Genomic DNA, 20993 nt, shown 5'->3' with positions numbered 1-20993 from the left:
TTAACACCATTAACGATTCCAGATAACATGCATTTCAAAATAGTTGTTACAGCTCCGCTCATAACAGGAAGTACGACAGCTTTCAACATTAACATTAGCTAGCTAGACGTGTTTTCTCTTCAGATGCTCCAGCATGGAGGACGTGCTCCCATGCTAAGGTCGACTTTACAAATAGCACAACTGACAACCTTTTTTTCTGAGTTTAGTGTGAAATGCTCCCACACTTTTTGTTCTTGAGGCTGCCATCGCGCTTTTGTTAACTATCCAGTAAGTGATAATGTCAAAGAATTCTGAGTGAGCTTGAGAAAGACGCGTAATGATGTCAACAGCTAATCGACTATTAAATTAGTTGCCAGTTTGTTGTGCATACCTTGGTCATAACCTTCATACTGGTATGACAAAAATGAGCACAAACAGCACGATGTACATACAAAACGCACTAAGGTTAACTCATTTAACTGAATGACCGTGTAAGGGATGTTTCAGCTGTCCCTCATCTCCCGCTGCAGAGTCAGTTGCAGTCTGAGGTAATGGTAGTTCAGTTTGTTATTATCAAGGGTGCAAACATATATGGAAGAAACGTTGGGTCTCTTACGATTATCCTCTAGCTTGACACAGACGCCATACCACTTGACGTGTTTCTGTTTCTCCTTACACATGTGGCACTGCCTCCTTCAGACAGCTGCATCAGGCAATGCCATGGTCTCTGGACCTGGTCCTCACAACAAGCAGCTTCTTATCTAATTCTGAAAACATGAATGACTTGTAATATTTACCAAATTCCACTAGTTTCTGCCAGCTGTAGATATAAGCATGTGTGAGTGTTATGTTGCCTATGTATGAGACGAACAAAACATTTAGCACCTTTTTTGCCAGGCCCAGACAGGCCACTGCATAGTAATTGGTGTCCCATTCTGTTTTTATTATTTTATAAAAAACAAAATGTGTCAAGAGTAAGTACGCAGTGGCAAAAAAGTTTAAATAACCGGTACCATGGTGTATACAGAAACTGCTCAAAATTGTTTGAAAGACGCAGCTCAAGCTCAAACATGAGAATGTGGAACAGTGTAATTTCGAAAGCTAGCAAATTTGGAAAATAATTGTGATCGGCTCAAGTATGAGAATATGTTGCAATTGTGACAGGTCTAACTGGACGTTAAGCTGGCCTCAGCAATCAGGATTTTGTTGCATGCTGGTTGGCTATCGTGCAGCATTTTGTATCAGACCAATGGGAAACACTCTTTTGCCTGCAGTTGCCTGCTGTATGTGCTGTGACAAAGAGCCTTTCATAGCGAGATTTTTTGCTGGATTGAATAAAGCTTTTAAAAATATTATCCATTATATATCATTTGAAGCATGTAGTAGCTGGTAAACAAGATATCCTCTCATGTTTGCTGGCACATACCACTTTAGTGTGTGCTGTTTTTTTATTGTTTTGTGTTTTTTCAGTGCTGTTTTAAAATCTATAACGCATACGTTGCACAGAAAATGTGGTCTGTGGTTGGTTGTTTTGTTTGTCAGTCAAATGGGCCTTTTCTGTCAAGGTAGGGGATTCTTCGCCAAAAAGTGCTAGACTCTCTGATGATACGACACAGAAATCTGGCTTATGAGTAGGGCTTTGTATTGGCAAGAACTTGGCAATACAATACGTATCATAAAACAGAAGTTACGATTCAGTATATTGCGATTCTGTAAGCAAGGCTGTACATTGCGATTTTTAAGTATAATTTTAGAAAAACTGTCATAGTATAAAAAAACACATGACCATATGCATAAAATCTTAAGTAAAAGACAAAGTCTACTTTTTATGCAATCAGAACAGGATATTTTGAGAGCCTAAATCACCTTATCAGGGTGTAAGTAGTAACATTAAGCTGGACAATATAATAGCCTGTACAACAGTTTTGAAGTAAAGTGGCATTAGCGTTAAAGACACAAATTACTACACTATAGTAGTGATATGGGCTTGCTCGCTCGATAGGTAGGACAAATTGTTAGAGCACCAGTCTAAGTGTTTTGGATTCGGCCGTCAGTGGTAGCGTTACTGCTCAGTTTGGTTTGCGAATACTAACGTTAGTCATGCGCCCTTACGCTACTTGGTTACATTGGAGTGTAAGAGTCTAATGGCTGAAGATAGATTGCAACACTGCCATCTAGCGGTGGGGGTTTAAACAAAACACAAAATGAATCACTGCGATTCTTTGCATGTAAACTATTCATTAAAAATCAATACTGTTTGAGAATCGATAGAGTATCGCAAAACATTAATATTGTGATACTCAAGTGTATCGCTATTTTCTTGCATCCCTACCTGTGAGGCTGTTCAAATTTAGAGCATTGCTTTGGATGCTTTATTATTATTTATTATTAGGTATTTATTAAGGCCTCTATTAAAGCCATAAGTAATTAATGGGGATGTCCTGATCCAATCTGATAGATATAGGTATAGGATCTTTTAATAGATCCATGTCGATGATGCATTTTAAAGGGTAAAGTTCAATCTTTACATTGGCTTGGGACTCAATACTCAATCTTAAAGGACTCTGATTAGTATTGGGGTAGTCTCTAGTAATAACTGAGACATTTCTAATTAGTAGGCTAATTAACAAGAAATTCAACTTATTGATACAGTGATAAACTAACAAGCTGTTGATTCTCAGTATCTTTAATATCTAGATGGCAAACTATCAAATTGAAATGACAGCATTTAGATAACGAAATATCACCTCCCAAAACTCCACAGAAATTGCAGTTACCAGTGTGTCAAACCTCAAGACCTAGCACAGGACTGACAACACAGAGATATAGATAGTCTCATCCTAGCTGCTAAATTTGCTTGTCTGGTGTGTATTTCTCGCTCCTCATCCGACGATGGTGTGAAATCAAAGCAGAGTGCTGACTACTGAGTGACTGTGTGTGTGAAAGCAGATGAGAGGAGCTTGGCTCTGCTGCTCTGCTCTGCTCTAGGCAGGGCTGCTGCCTCTCAGTGTGGAGGCCTGGGGAGAACTCTGATAATGAGACATGGCCTTGTGACCACTATACACTCATCGTTAGCAACAGGAGGAGGAGAAAGGACCCTGGAGTGGAAGGGCTGCAGTAATCAGGAGGATTTAATGACTTCTTTTCCCTTTTCACTCAGCAGTCACGTTCAGAACCTTTTTGAAGAATGGATGTATAATAATGCCTGCATGTTCTGAGTGTTATGTAGAGCTTTGGGGGTGCCGGGGGGTGGTGTTGGGATAAATGAGATGGTTTGGGCGTCTTGTATTTTTATAACACTAGTATGTATGAATATGCCACTTCTTTTTAAATACTGACTTTACACCACCAACACTGTGGTTTTTACTTTGCACAAAACAATAGCAAACATAGTGGTGGGAGATAGGAAAAATATGTAATATTGCAATATTTTAAGATGTTTTCACATTACATGATGGCACAAGTATTTATTTTTTCGGACATCTGATCAGTTGGAATAGAGAAAAAAACAGTAGTGCTGCATAGGGCTGTGATGGTATGGATATTTTTTCTTCTTACCGTGGTGAAAAAGCAACATATCTCTGTGGTTTGGAGGTTTAAGCACTATAAACACTTGCAATTAAAATCTAACTACGACTGTTTATGCGTCTGTGTTTTATATCTGTGTATTTTGTGTGTGTGTGTGTGTGTGTGTTCAGTTGAACGTTATCTGTAGATATTGCAAGTACTCAATCCTAGAAGTAATTAATGATAATCACTCCCACACAAAAGAAATCCCCCATATGTTTAATAGACTCTCCCTCCCCCTCGTGTGTGAAGCTGAAATGACCAGCAACTGAAATGTTTTGTTTCTCTAGAAGCCCTTGAACATAGGATGAAAGACAGTCGTGAAAGTCAGTGATAACTAAACAGTAATTACTGTGTTCATAAAAAAAAAATTGTGGTGATGATAGTAACGAGCTCAACCCTGCGATAGGCACCACATGACTGCGGTATTGCGGTAGTGCAGTTATCATCACAGCCCTAATGCTGCATTTTAAAAATACCATCAAAAACTGTGAATACAGTGATTCTCATTCGAAATTTGCCATACCTTGTTGCACTAAATCCAGTTAAACAGGACTAATTTTGCTCTCTTTATAATGAAACAGACATGGTCAGTGTTCTACAAGTACTGACCATAAGCACAGTATTTTTAGAAAAGCATATTGTATTGTATTGTATTGTATTGTATTGTATTGTATTGTATTGTATTGTGACATAGTTTATCACAGTAGCAATATATGTTGTCATATTGCCCAGCCCAAAGCAAACGTACATCTTTGTAGGTCTTTATATTGACCTGCTTGCTTTATCTTATTACGCTACAAGCAGTTTTCTACGGATGTCGGCCCAGTGCCAATGCTGTATCGGATAGGTGCCATCACTTTGCACAGATCTGTGTTGGTACAAATATTGTTGCTGTCCAAATAAAAGTCTCTTCATTTTTTCGTTTTTCTTTTTCTACATCATTTGAGCACAGCAGCTGCTCTTTACATTGTGTGAACTTTTCATGATGAATCGATCAATAGGAATGCTCCAGAATTTCTTGGAATAAAATCTCTTGAACTTCTTCATTGGTTTACAATAGAAATGCCATTGGCAATTTTTTTGACAGTAACAATATGTATATGTATGCCTAATTATATGTCCTAATTATCATGAATGTTCTCATTATCAGGTTACTTTGTACCTTATTTTTTACTCATTATTTGTGTACTACCAGGGATTCACAATGAGACTGGATTTTTAGTGGTATTGGCAGATATAGATCATTTGATTTGGCTGATATTGCAAATCAATATTTGATGACTTGTTCTGTTGTACTGTGCATCTGCAAAACATTTAGGCAATGCTGGGCTGCTGTGCATCTGGTCCGAGGTGAATCTAGTCCCAGTTTCTGCATTCTGTAAATGGTTTTGTATCCCTGTGTTATAGTGACGGTGTCAAAATGAATGTTTGTCAGTGCACAGCCATTTCACACACATGACTATTATTGAGATAAAAGGAATTTCTTCTTCTGCATAGAAGTGTTTCCTTGGTTAGCATTTATTCTTTGTTGCATTATTAAACATATTCTGCTTTTATCTCTCCTGTACAGGGTCTACCTACAGCGTCCTGTCCACTATGCCTTCAGATTCCGAGAGCAGCAGTTCCCTCAGCAGTGTTGGTATGTTGGAGGCTTATCACCTAGACTTTTCCCCATATGCAAACTGACACACTGATGCTTGGTTGTGTGTGTGTAAATATGCATGTCTGTGTCTGTTTATTTATCTTCACCTCCTCCAAATCACCAGTTTATTCTTGGCAAAATGAATGGTGGCGAAGTCCAGGCTGAAGCGTGTTGTGAGGCAGAACACAGTTTACTGGTTCAGTGCCAGAAGAAGAAAATGTGCACACTCATTGCTGTTCTGTGGATGCCTCCTCTCCAAATGACTCAGCACAAACCTCTGAAGGAGCCGGAAAGTTTTGCCAGAGACACCTACAATGGCCTGTGCCTGCATAAGTCTTGTGAGAGAAGCAGAGTGACAAGGCAGTGAGAAAAAGGGAACAGGGATGAAGCCTGCTGTACGACTTCCTTTAAGGACAGCTGCTCTTTGGTTCTCTCAGTGAACCACAGAGCCTTGATTCAGAAAATAATTGTCTAAGTTTATAGATTAAGTAGCGGTAACCTGTGCTTCTAATCGACCCATTAGGGCTGAATTATATGGATCAATTATACGGCTATTAGGGATGCGAGTTTTGGCTGATTCTTTTGACTGATAACCGATCATCATTAGTTGGTAATTATCAGCAAACCAAAAATCAATGACTGGCTGAGCCACGTTTGAAGCCATTGAGAAATGTACATTTCAGCTGACATCTGTATTAATGCACCAAGATATTAAAAAGCGTTTCTCATATGGGCTGTGGAGCGTAGTACTGATAGGTGTGGTCAGGCATCAGCATGTTTAAAAAGTAAACGGCCCGGAAAGCTAAAACAAACGATACGTAAGAACCTGGTTTTGTATAAACCAAGGAGCTGACAACTATAGTATGATCATGAAGATACAACCAAAAATTAAAACGTTGATTTATTACTATATATAATATATATATAATGATGACCTACTGAACGTTCTAAATTTATATTTACCGCTCGTTACTTTTACTCGAGTTAAAACAAACATGAATGCCATGACCAGGGCTAGCCTTGGCTCAGTGGACCTCAGTAGCTCTCGAAAGCTGTCACCTTCCACCACGTCCTTCTCTATCAATTTGCACACCCTTGTGTGATTTCCTCACACTGCCATGCATCACACTTTCTCTCAGAGAACATGGACAAAATAGTTGTCTGTTTTGAGCTACGCACTTCATTTTAAGTAGGTCTATTGAACGTAACTAGTCATCTGTTGAGCCTTCATATATTCTATTCAAATATGTTGTTGTTGATATAAATTGATAAAAAATGAAGATTTTCTTTTAACTAATAGCATTGGTTGAATAATTGCTTATTTGTCAGTTAACAGTTAATCAATCAGATAATTATTTATCTCCCAAGTGGTTACTGTTGTGAAGAGGGTAGCACACTTAGATTTGCTCACAACTAGGGATACATGATATCAGACGTTTATATACACACACACATACACACACACACACACACACACAAAACAGTTAGTTCTGGCCACGCAAGCTGATTGGTTGAGAAGTGTTCTAACTGTGATGTTATTTTGCCATAACATCACGGCTTTTTCATGAACACTGTATCACGTCGCTGAGACAACGTTGCTAAGCAACGGCTTTGGCAGCTGTAGGAGACGCTCAAGCCATTTGAACGTTTTACTTCTTACTTTGCCACAAACTGGAAAATGGATACTTTTAGGATTACATTTGACCTTCAACCGATTTGGTCAGACTCTGAAGATGAGACTACACTAAATTCCGAAACTGTCATCACCATTGAGCAAGCTTGTCAGTCGGCAGCTGTGACAGAAGAACACCTAAACAACCTGGAATTAGCCAGAAATGAACCGAATACCATTCGCCAAACAAAATGGGCTGTAAGATGCTTTACAGAGTGGCTGAAACAAAACAACTTTAATATTGATCTAGCAAAAATTGACAGAACTGAGCTAAAGGTGATTTTGTGGCAGTTTTATGGCTCAGTCCGTAAATCAAAAGGTGAGGCTTGCAGCATACTGTGCAGCGAGTTCATTACTCTGACGTAGCAACAAGCTGCTTGTTAAGGAACTATAATTAAGCGGAAGGAATTGCTAACATTTAAACATATTAAATGCCACGTTCACAGCCCAATTTATTAATTTCTTACTTATTTCATTTATTTAACTGTTGCATAAAAGCAATAGAACACTCGAGGTCGTGTTATTGCGAATACCATCACGGCTGTGATTTGGTTGCAGGCACGAGCTGAAGGCGATGACGTATTGGTTGTCTTTGGAAGAACAGAACTTTTATTTTGATGCTACATTTGTAATCCTGTACAAATAAGTGTTACATTTCTCTGTAATGCTAATGCGGATGGATCTAATCGAAATGTCCACATATTCTAAATGTTTGTGCAAGCATCGCCTGATATGAACATGAAAAATATCAGATATCTGCATCGGCTCACAACTCCCATATCATCACATTCCCTATTTTAGTGTGTTATTTTCTTTATATGTGTGTAGTTTTTTGTTTTGTAACCATGCTAATTTTACATGGAGGCAAATTAGTTGTTGTGGTACAGCAACATAGTCCAGCTCAGTAGTATGGCATTATTGAATAGAAAATCGCTTGGTGTAATTCTAAACAAAAAAAACTGTAGCAGGCTAATGTGAATAATTTACATGCATCAATTTACATGTATCAATAAAAACATACATTTTCTCTGTAGGTTAAGTGGGACGCTTGCTAACATTGTATAAAGCTTGTTTGACCTCATTGCTGAGAGCACGTATGTGTAGGCATAGTTAGAAATCTAACGTAAGATATTCAGTTCAGAGGCATTAAAAAAATGAATGCACAGAGCAGGTATTGCTGGGCCAACATTCTCTATGGGAGAGCACAATGTTGTTGGAAACATATCGGTATGGGCGTTTAATTTCTTTAAAAATTATCGACAGTTATCATTGACAGATGTTTAGATTTAGATTTGTATGTGGGCATCGGTACAGACGTACATTTTAAAAAACAACACAAATCCATTATTGGTGCATCCCTAATTCTTAAAGGTCCCTAGAAAGAGGGTGAAATAGTCTTTTATCAAATCTTGTGCTCTCTGCTCAGCTTTTATCTCTTATGGAGATTATTGTCATTGTTGCTACATTAATCTGAAATAATTCTCTGAATATTTGCAGCAGATTGTCATACCAGAGACCAGAAGATTAAAGAGGAATCTTAGTCTGATCTTTTTAAGGTCATCATTTACATAAAGTGTTCAGAATGTCTGCTGTTTGACCTATTTTTATATTTTTAATTATATGCATTTTTTCCTGAGGGTTATAGACCTAGTCATCCCTTAAAGGTTGGAATTTATTTTAGGTCTGGGTTTGTTGGTTGTCTAAGGCTTGTCAATGGTATACTGTTGAATTGCTCTCCCCCAATTCTAATCATCAGATCTCCCTGCTTTCATTGTCTGCCTCAGGATCTTTGCAGTGTGTCATAACCTTAATGTCTGTCAGTGGCAGCGTTTTTCTGTTCTTGTCTAAGAGGGCTCGGCTCTGCACTGTACACACTGGATTTACTAATTATCAAGCCATTCATTAGTGCAATAATTCAGACTGTATAATTCTCTAGGACTGAGGATTCTGATCTATGGTTTTGATCTTTTCCACTGGCTGTATTGGGCATTTTAACCATTTTAGCTATTTGAATATCTGCGGTTTTAAACGAATAGCATTCCCAACGAGAATACTAGGATTAACATTTGGTTGTTTCATGTAGCTAAGATAGGAAGTGAACTATACCTTATTGTTTGGCTGATTTATTATATTGTGTATAATTAAAATTGTATTTTAGGTTACGCTTAATTCAACATGTCACTAGCTGACCTACAGAACGATAACGGCAAGAATTGTCTTTTTTTTTTGTTTGAAATGTTTCTATATACAGCTTAACTGTAGGGAAGCACAATGATATTGGAATCATATCGATATCAGCAGATTGGCATCGTACAAACACTGTGCTACTGTGCTAAAATGTCTGCATTTTCTTTATTATACTGCATTTGTAACACTCTACAAATAGGCTTTACATTTCAGTTCCAGGTGAATTTAGTCCTAATATCTATATTTTAAAAATGTTTATGTATCGTTTGTGTCCTGACATTCTCTGTGGTTCTATGTTACACGCTCAGCCAAAACCTTATGTAAAAATTACAAAGCATTCTACGATTTATTTAATTTTTTGTTCACAACTGTACATTCCTTATTTAAATGCTCAAATAAGTAAAAGAGTACTGAGGTGGGGTTAAATATCCAGATAACCACACACATTCCTAGTGTGTACCGCAGTGTTAGTTCTTTGTGAAGGTGCCTTTGCCCCGGTGACTTGCTCACTGTTGCAGGTACCAAAGCCTCATCACCTCCACCTGCACTCAATGACAACCGGCCAGCCAGCGAGAACCTGGACACCATCCTGTTCCAGCTGAGACAGGTGACCAGGGAACGGGACGAGCTCCGAAAACGCCTTGCTCTCGCGTCTCCAGGCACCACCTTCGATGACTGCAGGTACTGTCCACACCCCTGCACTTATTGACACTATGGACTCTTAGCTGGGGAAAAACCTCAACATTGAGTTGGCAGCTCTTGTGACAAGTATCAGTTACTAAATATTAGCTTAGTTTATAGCATAATGCAGAAAAGATAATGTTGATCTGTTGATGTTAATCTTGGCAGTTTGGACTGAAGTTAAATTACCAAGTGGGATGCCACAGTTCAGTCATCAGCATTGAAGGTGTTCAATGAAAGGGTCCCATACCTTTTTATACTTCTTGATGGAACCTGTATTGATTCATTGTAATTTCGCCAAGTGTATGGAAGAAAGGAAGAAATAATCCTTTTTGCCAAACCAATGCCAAACATTAATGCCTGCTGTTGTCTATATGGTAAGAAAAGTGAGGTAACCGAGCAACCAATCAGAGCCAATACTGGGTCAGGAGAAATCTCTCTGTCGTACATCTTGGAAAACCAGTTAAATATGTTAGCCCAAAAAAGAAGACGTTTTGGGGCAGAACCAAAAGGTAGGACCCAAGGTTCCATCAAATGCTTTACGTCTGTCATGCAGTTTAGAAAAGGAAAGATAAATCTTACTTAGTTTCTCCTTGGAATAGTGTAATCTGTGGATAATCTTGAAGATTGTTGATCTTTATTTGCACTAATTAGGCACACTTGTTTTATACCATAAGTGATGCAGCATGGCCAGCGAAGTGGAACATTTTAGGAATTTGTTTTTAAATCGGTCACTGTTGTTCTGTATATGCATGCTGGCACGCTGCTTGCAAAATGCAGCAAAAACCAAACAGCTACTGTGCTTTGTCTGTGCTACTGCAGTGCTTGCCTGCATAAAAGGCTATATTGATTGACATGAGGCATATTACAAATATGACCTTGTATTGGATGCATTGTAAAAATATGCTGCATTTTGTGGGAAGACAAATTAGCAGACAGTTTTGCTGAATGTATATGCCTTTGGTGAGTTGCTGTAAATGTGCCTGTCTTTAACACTCTCCTGAATTCCTTTGGAAAAACAGTAAGGACCGCTGCATTGAAACATGCATTTTTCAGACTTTTGGACACACATTGAAATTATGTATTAGGATATGGAGAAGCCATCCCAGTTTCTTTTATCAGTGTTAACATTGAACCGCCCTTGCAGATGGAGATGGACACTGTGTTGATGTATTGCTCTTGTCTCCAAAAGGCCAAATTCCAAAGCTGGTCACGATTACGAGAGACTCAAGACGCAATGCATGAAGGCCATGGCGGACCTGCAGTCTCTGCAGAACCAGCACACCAAGACCTTGAAAAGATGTGAAGAGGCCGTGAAGGAAGCTGACTTCTACCAGTGAGTGTTATGCTGCTTGCTGCAGGCCATGCGCTTGCTGGGAGTCTGTGGGCTTTTCCCGCTGAGCAGGAGGAAGGGGAGGGCAGGTTGCCTTGCTCCGACACAGCGAGATGCGGGTGCTAAGAGCCATCTGCTATGTTTGTAGTAGAGGTTTTAATTAAAGCCGGAATACTCAGCAGTGTTATTAAAGCTCTGTTAAATGTCTGAAGACAGAAGATGAATGCAATGCTGTTAATTTGCCCAATGCCTTTTGGGTGTTCTCTAGTGACTTTTTTTCTCATAAAAATGTTGTGTAGCGAGTCAGATCCATAGCGTTTACGTTGCTGGGGAAAGTCTTATATTTTACACCAAATGGAAGGGCAGTATATGCTGTAATCTCAGTCATAAACATACTGTAGTTTGTGCATAATCCTGACATGTTCTCCTACGGACAGCCATATACACACAGATGTGCCAGCTACAGTAATTCTGGTTATTATCTAGTCATGTAAGGACACGAGGCCTCCTGTCAACATGCCTGCTTTGCTGGAATATGCACACAGAAGGGCGGGATGGGGGAGACGAAGATTATTATTTTCTGCAATTTTCCGTTCAACCTTTATGAGCAAGACCGGTGGGTTTTAAAGACTTGTAAATGAGGCATACATGCATCTCGTGACTCAAGAGGAGAGAAAGACTGTGCCTCAAAATAAGACGGTGTTGGTATAATGGCTACCAATTGTTATGATGATTAATCTGTAGTGAGTTTTTCAAAAAGGACTAAGTCAAAATGAACTTTGAATTTTTCACCACAGATGTATTGAGTGAGGAATGAAATATCGTTACTCCAGGACATTGTGCTACATTTAACACAGAAAAGCCTCAGACTATGTGTTAATTAGCATGTGTTAGTGTGTGTTAATTTCGTAAGTGAAAATCTCTTGTACCTTGTTCTAAAAAAGAGCCCTAGTAACATATCAAACTAAATAAAATTGTGTTTTTTTCTGTCTCAGCATGCTGCACAGTCGTCTACTGAGTGATCAGTCTCAGCTGAAGGAGGAGATGGAGGTGATGAGGAGAGATAACGCTCAGCTTGTGAGAGAGCACAACCATCTGAAACAGAGCTGTGAAGAACTCAAGAGACTCCACTCAGAGGACCAGAAAGAGGTGGCTGATATGAGACTGCAGCAACAACAGGTACAGCTGTAACAAACTACACATGTCCAGTGATACAAAGTGTACTTCAGGGAAAATGATGGCACTGTTAAATCAAGAAAAAAAAGTGTGAATAGAAAAAATGCTGATTACTGTTGTCATTTAAAATAAGAGGTTTGGATGTAAAATGTTTGGTTGTAAGGAAATGTGAAACAAGTCTCCATGAATAAAATTAAGTTATTCAGTTTTTGGCCATATTTGACTGTGAGAAACCATTTGAGTCGAAAGCCAGGAAAAAAAGGAACCAGTGACATCTTTCATCATGTATCAGATGAAGAGATTTAGTGCGGTGGCATAACATGGCCAGTCTGTCCATGGTCACCCACTAGCTCAGCCCCTCTAAACACACACACACACACACACACACACTTCAGCAACACAGTTTGGCATGTCAACTCAGAGTAAAGACTAAAGAAAGTTTGTTAATTCCACAGAAAATGTAAAATTTCACTGCTAAACTAGTGACTTGCAGTAGAGGGAGGGCGCATGGCCATGTTAGTGCAATGCCTATATGGACACACCCCCACTAACTGAAGCTATGCAGAGGAACTCTGGATTTTTGTTCCAGTTGTTCAGCAGCTGGAAAATAGATCAGAATTATTTAACAGCGTGACTGGTCCCCTACATGTTTAGTTTAGAGATGGCCATTCTGACCATGGTGGTACAGACACATTCCTCTTCTTCCCCTGACCTAGGAAGTGAATTATTTAAGTTATCATGTGTCCTCATGATGCAGTTCTTGCATGCTTTTGTTTTTTTGCACCACACCTTTTTTTTCTTTGCATAAGCATGCAAATATTAAGCAAATTAGGATCTTAATCGGACCGTGTGATTGAGGGCCATTTAGTTTGTGGACATGCAGCTCTTTGGTGTTGGTTGCTGAGTGAAACATCAAAGCCTTTTTATTTTCATTTTATTTTGTCAGGTATTTGTATAGGTTGCTTTTACCCAAACATGCATGAGACACTTATAAATGTCTTCTGTTATTGGCTTTAAAATAAGAGAAAAATGTTTTTATATCCAGTGTAAGAGTCTTTGGGAATATCAAAAAGCATCTGCAAAAAGCTGTAGTTTGATTGCACTGGTGCTTTATTAAACATTGATCTATGAAATAAGATATTTTCAAAAAAGCCATGGAAACCACCAAGGAATGCAAATCATTTATCTTCACTTTGTCTTTTATGGATTAGTGAATGTAAATTCATTATGAATGTGTGTAGTACATCCCTGGCCAAATGTCCTGCTGAAACATGCCCATGTGCAATGGCTTTTCTGTTTTTTTTTTTTTCTCTCTGGATTCACCCAGCCTGTGGCACTGCGGGCAGACCTGAACACCAGCCTTCTCACCTGACCTTGACATGCAGTGAATCATAAGCTGTTGAGCCTGGAGATTATTTGATCAGATGTAACTGTGTCAACACGAACACGTCTCGCTACACCAGTCATATTGGGCCCCTGTCACAAGAACTCTCGTTTCATTTTTTTTTCCCCCTTGCTGTCTGATTTATCAGACTTCCTCCTAGATTAAATCCCTGAAACATTCGACTGTCGGCAGGGCGTCTTTTGCAGAGGTCTTTATCCTGCAGTGAAGCATTAACAGGAGATTCACAGTATCAGCAGTAGCGCGCAGAGCTGCTGTGTGTGCACGGCCTGTGCCGTTTGTGTGATGGCAGCAGCAGAACTTTGGAGAGGGACTAAAGGGGGCTTTTGACCTGTCAGCAGTGCTTACCCTGCCCTGTTTCCCTCAGGAGCCTCAGCACACGCGTCACTCACTGTGAAAAGGGCAGCCTGGAAGGGCAAGTGCTGTTTGACTGATGGGAGCAGACTCCAAGACTCTTACAGTTAGTCAATACTGTAAGCACGATTACATGGCCTTAGGGATAGTCCGATCCAGTTGCAGCGAATCAGAACAAGAGTGGCCGCTTCAGATTGACCTGAGGCACAATGTGACGTCTTCTTTTTTCAAACACAAAAAGGCCTCTTTAAGCACTTGGCTTTAAATTTGCGTTCACATAAAATGTTGCTCCTTTATGATTATTACTGCAAAAGGTGTTCAGTGCAGTTCAGAGATGTGAATTCATTTGCTCAGTATATTGATAGATTTTCTGAAAGTATTGATATTCCCATGGGATAATCACTCATTTCATTTTGATTGATCATTATTAACATGAAATGAATTACAAAATCAATTGCTGTAGTGCTGGTGCTGTGGAGTCACTGTGCTCTTTTTTGATGCATGGTTGCCCTCTGGTGTTTGTATTATGTAATTTATTTTGGCTTTTGAGCTAAAAAGAAATTTTATGCTTATTTATTTGAGGTGTTGAGCGATTGTTGTGTTTCCTGCTTAGGTTATTAGAGAGAATGGATCATCAGAGGTTCTGAAGCTGTATGACACAGCCATGGATAAGCTGGAGGGGCTGAAGAAAGAGTACGACAGCTTGAGCAAACGGTATAGCGAAAAGGTAGCCAATCACAACACGGACCTGAGTCGACTGGAGCACGCGGAGGAGGAGAACAGGCGGCTGCAGAAACAGCTTGAAACTTTGATAAAGCAGAGAGACACGGCCATCCACTATCAGCAACAGTACTCCGCCTCAATTCGGAGGTAAGCAGTGGTAACTATAGTTGCACATACATGTGAGTTTGAAATCTAATATGTGCTGGCCATTACAGTGCTTTGCCATTGTTTATGTTTACAATAATATAACTGAATATAGAGACTGAAATCTCAGTTTTGTCTGGCAGCTGAAACCTCAATACCTCAATCTAACAGATACCTATAACAAAAAAAAGTAAGTTAAGAGTAAAAAAGTTACAGTCTGTCACCAAACATAAGCAGTGAGCTTAGCACATTATGTTCGGAGCTCTGACCACTGTGTCTGTGTACCATTTCAGGTTTGATTCTGTTCAGCAGGAGCTGAATAAGGCCTCTTCTCAGAATAAGGAGCTGCAGAGAGAGATGGAGAGGCTGCAGTCGGAGGTGACACGCTATAAGAACTTCCAGCTGAAGGCAGTGAAGGATGCTGAGAAGTACAAAGAGGAGCGGGACTCTGTGTTTAACGAGTACAGGCTGATCATGAGCGAAAGGGACCAGGTGATCAAAGAGGTGGACAAGCTGCAGACAGAGCTGGAAGCAGCCGAGGCTCGACTGAAAAACACCTCATCGGAGAGGATGGTGGCCAGCGAAGAGTTAGAAGCACTCAGACAGGTAACAGTGAGGAGAGGTCTAGGGACTTGTATGTAGTTTCTAATGAGAAATATCTGTAGGTTGTAGTTGCTCTCCTTTAGATCTTAGTAAAAGGCAGATGTGAAAAGTCAGGCTAGATGCTCTTGGCTTTTTAATGTGGTATGTACTGTAAGGTCTTTGATTAGAAGCCCACAAGCTGTACTGATATGTAAAATAAGATTATGACTTTACAAGCCCTGGTGTAAAATAGCAAAAATACTTGTAGATCTGTTGTATAAATGATATGCCTACATGACAACAACAGCAGCAACAACAACAACTACAGAGCATATCTCGTACAAGCAGCAGCTCAAAGTGCTTTATAGAAAAGTGATGAAGTAACAGTAATAAAAGAAAAAAACAAATAAATGACAGCGAAGAGTATTCATTAAAATAGACAATAACAGATAATATTAAAAAGGTAGTGTAAAAAGAAAGGTAGAATCTAAATTAAAAGCTGCATTAAAGAGATACATTTTCAAATGTTTCTTAAAAGTGCTTGACTGCCTAATAAAAGGTGGAACTGAGCTCTACAGTTTAAAACATAATAACAGAAAGAGCCCTTTTCACTTTTTCAGTTATTTATTGGGAGGCTATTTGCAGAAGGCCAATGCCTGCAGATCTAAGATGGAACATAAACAGACAGACATTATGAAATTGAAATTAGCATTTGGGAAATAACTCAAGCGAGATAACCTGCATGTATTTTCTTGCTTTGTATTATTATAATACTGTAAGGTCTTTGATGATAAAAGTCTTGATATGACTTGCCAGGCCGATGAGTAAAATCCCAAGCATATATATTCATCAGGGTATGATGTGACATTTACTGACAGTATTGTGCTTTACAGGAGCTTAATTCATCGCTGGTGGATCGAGACAGAGCCATCTGTGAGCGGAACGAGCTGCTGGAGAAATACTGCCATGAAGTGAAGGACAAAGCGGAGGCGCAGAAAGAGCTGAGTCAGGCCTGTAAAGACATCGAGACTGTGCGCGAGGAGCGAGATGTGGCCAGGAAAGAGAGAACTGAAGCCATCATCCAGAGGGACCAGCTACTGCGGGAGTACTACCAAGCCAGACAGGTACTCGCAGAGCTGAACTGAAGTATATGAATACTGAAATTATTTTGCATTTGAGATGTTATTTGTCTTGCCTGAATGCCTTCAAACTTGGATGTTGCATGTGTGTCATAAGCATTTAATACTTATTATATAATACTAAATATATTAATAATAATAAGTGCCTCCTTAATAGTTACTAAATTAAGACACTGTTTGAAGTATTAAAGAATATTGCATATCTTATGCATTCGTTCTGACTTGTGTAATTGCTAACTTCCTATAGGGCATTTGGACCCTTTTTGGCTTTTCATTGTTTTTGGGTTTTATACAGTAGTGCTTTGCGTAATAATGCAGAGGGAAATGAGGGCAACAGGGCTAATGTAGCTTGCTGTCAGCAATGATAAAGAGACAGCTCTGTTTCTCGTGCTCCTCTCATATCTCCTCTCAGATGAAACTTTTAGCAGCCCTCTTTCTGTCTTCCACCATGCAGAAGTGCCTTGTACTTTCAGCGATGCCTGTTCCAGACATTGCTGAATAATGCAAAATTAAATTGCTCAGCTTTGCACTCCATTGAGTTCGTCTCAGATAACCTTGTTTTCAAGTTATTTGAGCCAGAATTATGAATTGTGTTCTAAGTTTTATAGTTTTCTTTAAGAGAGATTTCTGCTGTTTATCTGTTATGACCTTCGTAAGTATTTACTTCTTTGCTTCTATGTGAAATGCTTGAAGAGCTTTTTGAATACTTGAGATTTCTGGTTGGTTACGCTCTCATCTCTCTCCTTGTTCTTTCTTGACTTTTCACCATAGCATATTGTTCATATGAAGAAATACATACTTAATTACACAGTATCCCTCCCTAGAATCTGATGCTAGCGACTGGATTATTTTCATAGCAGAATTCTTCTGCATCTGTAGTGCATTATTCAGTTCTACTGCCAAAAAAGGGCCAACATTTTTCATTCAGCTCCACCAGAGGGCGCTGTAGCTGTTCTGTTTAGATTCTGAGCTTAGCCATGTGGATGGGCTTTAGTCTGAGGAACCCTAAGGGTTCTAACCACTCTCAATATCCAAGGTGTTGTACATGTCTAATGAAGAATAGCACTAATCAGAGGAACAAGATAATTATAAATGTTTCACTTACATGATGGCATCAGCTTTTCTGACCTGCAGTGTTGTTTCTATTGTGTGTACTTGACATGAATAGAAACAAGACACAGCCACTCTGGACATGGAGCGTGCCAATAAGGAGATCGAGGTGTTGAGGAAGCAGTGTGAGGCTATGTCTCAGGAGCTGAAGGAGGCCATGCAGGAGGCTGAGGTTGCAAAGTGCCGCCGGGACTGGGCCTTCCAGGAAAGAGACAAGATCGTGGCAGAAAGAGAAAGCATCCGGTACAGTCACATTATGTCAATGGAGCGAGCCCAGAGCCACAAATTCCGCATGATTAAATGGCAATTCCACTAATTTTTCAATAATTCTGCATAACTCAGTTAGTGAGTCATTCAGAGTGGTTTAATGTGAAAAGGTTCATTGTAGAGAGACGTACAGACTTTGATTTCTTTACAGTGGTGGCGATGGGAACCAGGGGTCACAATGTCCACAGCAGAAATATGGCTATTTTATGTCCCAAACCACCAGTTAACCTACATGTCTGCTGAGTTGTTGTATGTGATGTTGATGATAAAAAAATTGTTTTCTTTGGAGACTGTTTTGCCTTACAATGCCCTGCATGTAAAAGCATTTAAAAAAAAAAAAAAACACATTTTGGGTCAAAACCTTCTCAACACTATAATAATAAAAGTCTCAGGCATCTAGTTGTGTATTTATAATTTCCTGTGGTAGGTTTCTGTGGTGGAACTTTCAGAGGCATTTAACTCACTTGGTTCCCTATCTACACTGATTAATTCTGACTCTGCAGGTTTCAGAGCATTTCACCTCAAACTACTCTACTGATGACTTTGTTTATATTGTAAACAAAATTCCCTTTAATGAACGTTTTCTCTAACTGAATTCTTAACTACGAAATGCCTTACTGAAATGAAGACAGTCGTGTACGTTTTTATTAGTTAGTATAGCTTTAGGAGATTTTCCTGTAGGGTCTTTTCAGTGTTGTTTTCTTGTGCTGTGTGGCAGAACCCTGTGTGATAACCTGCGCAGAGAAAGGGACCGTGCAGTTAGCGACCTGGCGGACGCCCTGCGCAACCTGGACGACATGAGAAAACAGAAGAATGATGCTGCTCGGGAGCTGAAGGAGCTAAAGTGAGCATTTTTTGCTTTATTTCTGCCTTTCTACGTTCTTCTCTTTCTGGCTCTTTCTCCCTCCCTCATGCCCATACTCATGAAACGTGGACTCCTGAAATAGACATGTGCTGTCTGTCGGCCACTGCTCCATTGCCTCAAGCTCCCTCTAGTGGCTAGTTAATGCATGCCAGCTATTCAAGGCCTCTCCTTCTCCTTAAAAAATAATAAAGAACTACTTGAAAGACTTTTCCAGACTTTTTAAAGTCAGTGAAGCCCTCCAGGCTTTTCTCTCACTGAGCCCATGTATCTTAGTGACAGTTTGCCAGAATTCCCATACTACTTGATCCTGTTCTTTTCACCTACTTTGGAGGTGTGACCTTGATGCTGCTTTTATCACTTTTCTTGCTGGAATGTATTTATTCCCTAAGCATCTTATAAAACATTTAAATAGTCAACATACATACTCAGGATATATGATTCCGGCCGTCTCTTGGATACATGTTCCACTTCTCACGATCAAGAAAATGTAAAAGGGTTTTCCAGACATATAGGTTTCTTCGCTTCCCTTTTTCATCTCTGGAGTCCGCTGAGAGAGGAAACAAGCTGAATGATGCGTGTCACTGTGTCTGCACAGAGTTGAAATGTGTTGGGTTGTGCTCTGTGGGGGCTATAGGGAGAAGATGGAGAGCCAGCTGGAGAAGGAGGCACGTTTCTGCCAGTTGATAGCACACAGCTCGCATGATTCAGCCATAGACACAGACTCGCTGGAGTGGGAGACTGAAGTGGTGGAGTTTGAGAAGGACAGGGTGAGTCTCTCACTTTACACCACATTGTCTCTGGGCTCAGGTGTGTGAAAGGTGAGAAAAGAACACTTAATTCCTCTCTTTTGTTTGTATCTTGTCTCTCAAGGCTTTATGTGGGCACACATGATGAATTTCTAACGATGATGTGTGTGTGCAATATGGCATACATAAAATATTGATATTTTTCAAGATATACCATACATAATATAATATTTCAACATTCTGGGATTTGATAAATTGGAACAGACACAAGGCACCAGTAGTGCCACATGTAAAAATACTATCGTAGACTATATACACAATGAATCAAGTAGGCGAAACCTTAGACAGCTATGCAAGCTGCCAGTGAATCCCTTTTTAATGAAAGATGAAGTTTTTCCAGTATTCTTTAAAGGGAAATTCCACTGAAAAACTTGCCTAATTAAATGGTTAGGATGTAAACAAAGTCCCTCAGAGTGTTTCATTAAAAGAGGTTCTGTGGCAGCTTGCATAGCTGTCTAAGCCTAGTTGATTCATAGTTGTTCATAGTTTGCGACAGTATATATATATATGTGTATATATATATATATATGTATATATAATACATGTGCCACTAATGGTGCCTTGTGTCTGTTCCAACTTATTTCAACTTTTTGGGAATTGATATCATAATATGTGCGGTATATTGTAAAATGGGAGTTGGTATAGCATATTTGTATTTTTGCCATATTGCACTCACACAGATGTGAATTGCTCTAGACAGAAATGACCATGTCCAAATTGTTCGCAACATTAGTGGGGATAACCTGATGTCCAAAGAGTTTAATGGCTCTGAAAGCTACCTCATAGAAGGCTCCTATAAGAAATGGTTACAAATACACTTCCCCATGCCACAGACATTGTTTAATGACAGTTGTGGTATATAGTTTTGGCCTCACATGCATTTTTGAAGTACATTCATGGCAGAGGGGAACATGCAGGGCAGGAAAAATAGTCCACAAATAAAACTTAAATAAAACTAAAACCCAGATTTACCACTGTTTTACAATTATTTATATTACATGAAAACGCAAATGGCTATATTTGCTTTGTTTACATCACAACCCCTGGTTCTCATCACACCACTGTAGAGAAACCTGAGTCAGTGTGTTAATCTACATAGAACAGTGACTTTGTTTACATCCCAACAGTTGAACTAGGCAGAGATTTTGAAAAATTGATAGAATTCCGCTTTAGGTATTGGTGATATTCATGATATGGAAGAGTTTATTGTCACTGTAGTTAAATCATTGTGGTGGTATCAAGTAGAGATGCATCAAAATTTAATTGGATTTTTTTTGGACAAAGGGGGGAAAAAAAGCATTTTTGGACAAAATATATATATATATATATATATATATATATATATATATATATATATATAT

At 39.3% G+C, this 20993-nt stretch overlaps 1 protein-coding gene across 1 annotated transcript in view; it reads left to right on the top strand.

Moving 5' to 3' along the window:
* The window catches only part of dlg5a (discs, large homolog 5a (Drosophila)), a 57414-nt gene that overhangs the window by 12151 nt on the left and 24270 nt on the right, over positions 1-20993 (top strand). Inside the window, 10 exon segments of the mRNA XM_036574034.1 lie at positions 5120-5188; positions 9569-9731; positions 10924-11067; positions 12060-12243; positions 14610-14866; positions 15157-15469; positions 16339-16569; positions 17753-17937; positions 18680-18805; positions 19461-19593. Of these exon segments, the coding sequence (XP_036429927.1) occupies positions 5120-5188; positions 9569-9731; positions 10924-11067; positions 12060-12243; positions 14610-14866; positions 15157-15469; positions 16339-16569; positions 17753-17937; positions 18680-18805; positions 19461-19593 (1805 nt within the window).

This window comes from Colossoma macropomum, unplaced genomic scaffold (assembly GCF_904425465.1).
Source record: "Colossoma macropomum unplaced genomic scaffold, Colossoma_macropomum, whole genome shotgun sequence".
In the NCBI taxonomy this organism is placed as follows: domain Eukaryota; kingdom Metazoa; phylum Chordata; class Actinopteri; order Characiformes; family Serrasalmidae; genus Colossoma; species Colossoma macropomum.
Note: the sequence above shows the minus strand (reverse complement) of the source record. Positions and strands in the feature narration are given on the sequence as shown.